Below are 1826 nucleotides of genomic sequence, written 5' to 3' on the forward strand. Positions count from 1 at the left end.
ACGTGTTGTCTCGTTCGCCGACCGCAGTGAAAAGAATGTTTCGTTCTGTTTTGTTAGCAATGAAGCGGTGAAGTGGCCCTTGCGCGCTTGTGTGAGTGCAAATTGATGTGTGAGAATGTGTTTGCGGTGACGTTTCAATCAAATGTCACATCCTATCCTTTTCCACGGCGATGCAGCGAATTAAAGACGAATCTGCTCAAATTGACTCAGATGGCGCCAGTTGAGAATAAAAAGTACAAACTTGATTTATTTTTGTCGACTATTTATTTTTGAATCAATTGTTTTACATTTTCACTGATGAATTAAGGCAAACAAGAGGTATGATTTTTAGAGAATTTGATTTCGTAAAGAAAAAAAATCAAATGAAAATGTCAAATGTAATCGTTAAGCATCATGTTAGTTCGGCATTCAAAATCCAAATCGAAAGTAGTTTTACTCGAAATTAAGTTGAGGTACGGTGATTGGTCGTTCAGTTATTCAATTCGATGAGAATGATTTGATTAGGGATTTTTCTTGTTGTGGATTAGACTTATGTGTCGCTTCAAGTTCCCTTTTTGCGCGAATCGTGTGTGGCACAACTGGCACTGGAACGGTTGATCGCCTGAATGGGTCCGCATGTGCTTTTTTAAGTTTGTTTTGCGTGAACCAAAGAACTTTGTGCACAAATGACATTCATAGCACCGTCGATCGCAATTTCTTCGGTGGGCTTTGCACTGAGATTGCTTCAAGAAACCTTGTTGACAAATCGAACATTTGAATGGAAGCTTTTTTGTATGAGATGTCATGTGCTTGCGGAGACCACCGTCCTGTTTGAATTGCTTCGAACAATGTTGACATTCGAATGGCGTTTCACCAGAGTGGGTGCGCATGTGATGAACCAAATTACTTCTATGCAAACCAAATGACTTGCCACAAACGTAGCATTCGAATACATCGCGATTGCACTTCTCCCCGTGTGCATTTTTTTCGTCTTGATGTGGGAATGCCATGCGACAGTGTGAGCAGCGGAATGAGTACGGACCTGCATGGAGTTTCGAGTGGCGATTGAGATTGCGCTTATCTGCGAATTGCTTTGAACATTGTGTGCATTCGAATGGTTTGACGCCGCTGTGCACACGCATGTGAATCATTGTGTTAGCTTTCATTGATCCAAACGATTCCTTGCACAAGTGACATTCGTAACGAAAGACTTTGCAATTTACTTCGTGCGCTGCCTTTTCATCTTTCCCGTCGAATCCTTTCAAACAGCCTGGGCAATAGAACAGGAACTGTTCAACGTGAACTTTCATGTGGGCACGAAGATATTGTTTACTTGTGAACCGTTTCGGGCACAAATCGCATCCGTGTGGCTTTTCGCCCGTGTGTATCAATAGATGTTGATTGAAATGACTTTTGTGGTCGGTGGAATATTCGCATTGATCGCACTTGTGTTTCTTCGACACATTTTTCGGATCACCAACTTTACATACTTTCGGCTTCGTTGCACCATGGCCACTTACTTGCGGTAGTATATCGTCCTCATTTTGATGTTTTGGCTGCTGCAGATCGTGTTGATTTCCTTCTGCATCTTCGCCTGAGTCAGCGTTTGACTTCGATGCTTCCTCCTTCTTTTCTTCGACTTCTTTTTTCACCTCGATTTTGACATCGCAATCAATATCATCAAAATCATATTCGCCGTTCGATTGATCGACACCAAGCACGAGTACAACGCCACGATTATTCCATGACGGAACGGGAACATCGATTAATTCACCAACTGACTGTGGCTCTTCCTTGATTTGAGGCTCTTCTTTGACTTCAACTGGACGATTCAACTGGTTGTTAGT

At 42.3% G+C, this 1826-nt stretch overlaps 1 protein-coding gene across 1 annotated transcript; it reads right to left on the bottom strand.

The window, feature by feature from the left end:
* Positions 1-1202: 1202 nt before the first annotated feature.
* Positions 1203-1820, bottom strand: LOC129571660 (zinc finger protein 740-like; the record flags this gene model as incomplete). The annotated part of the gene is made up of 1 exon (XM_055451476.1): positions 1203-1820. A coding segment is annotated over one exon (618 nt), but the record flags the coding sequence as incomplete, so codon positions are not given.
* Positions 1821-1826: the final 6 nt, after the last annotated feature.

The sequence above is a fragment of the Sitodiplosis mosellana genome, unplaced genomic scaffold, assembly GCF_009176505.1.
Source record: "Sitodiplosis mosellana isolate CC-2019 unplaced genomic scaffold, AAFC_SMos_1.0 Smas_scaffold_3060, whole genome shotgun sequence".
NCBI classification, from domain to species: Eukaryota; Metazoa; Arthropoda; class Insecta; order Diptera; family Cecidomyiidae; genus Sitodiplosis; species Sitodiplosis mosellana.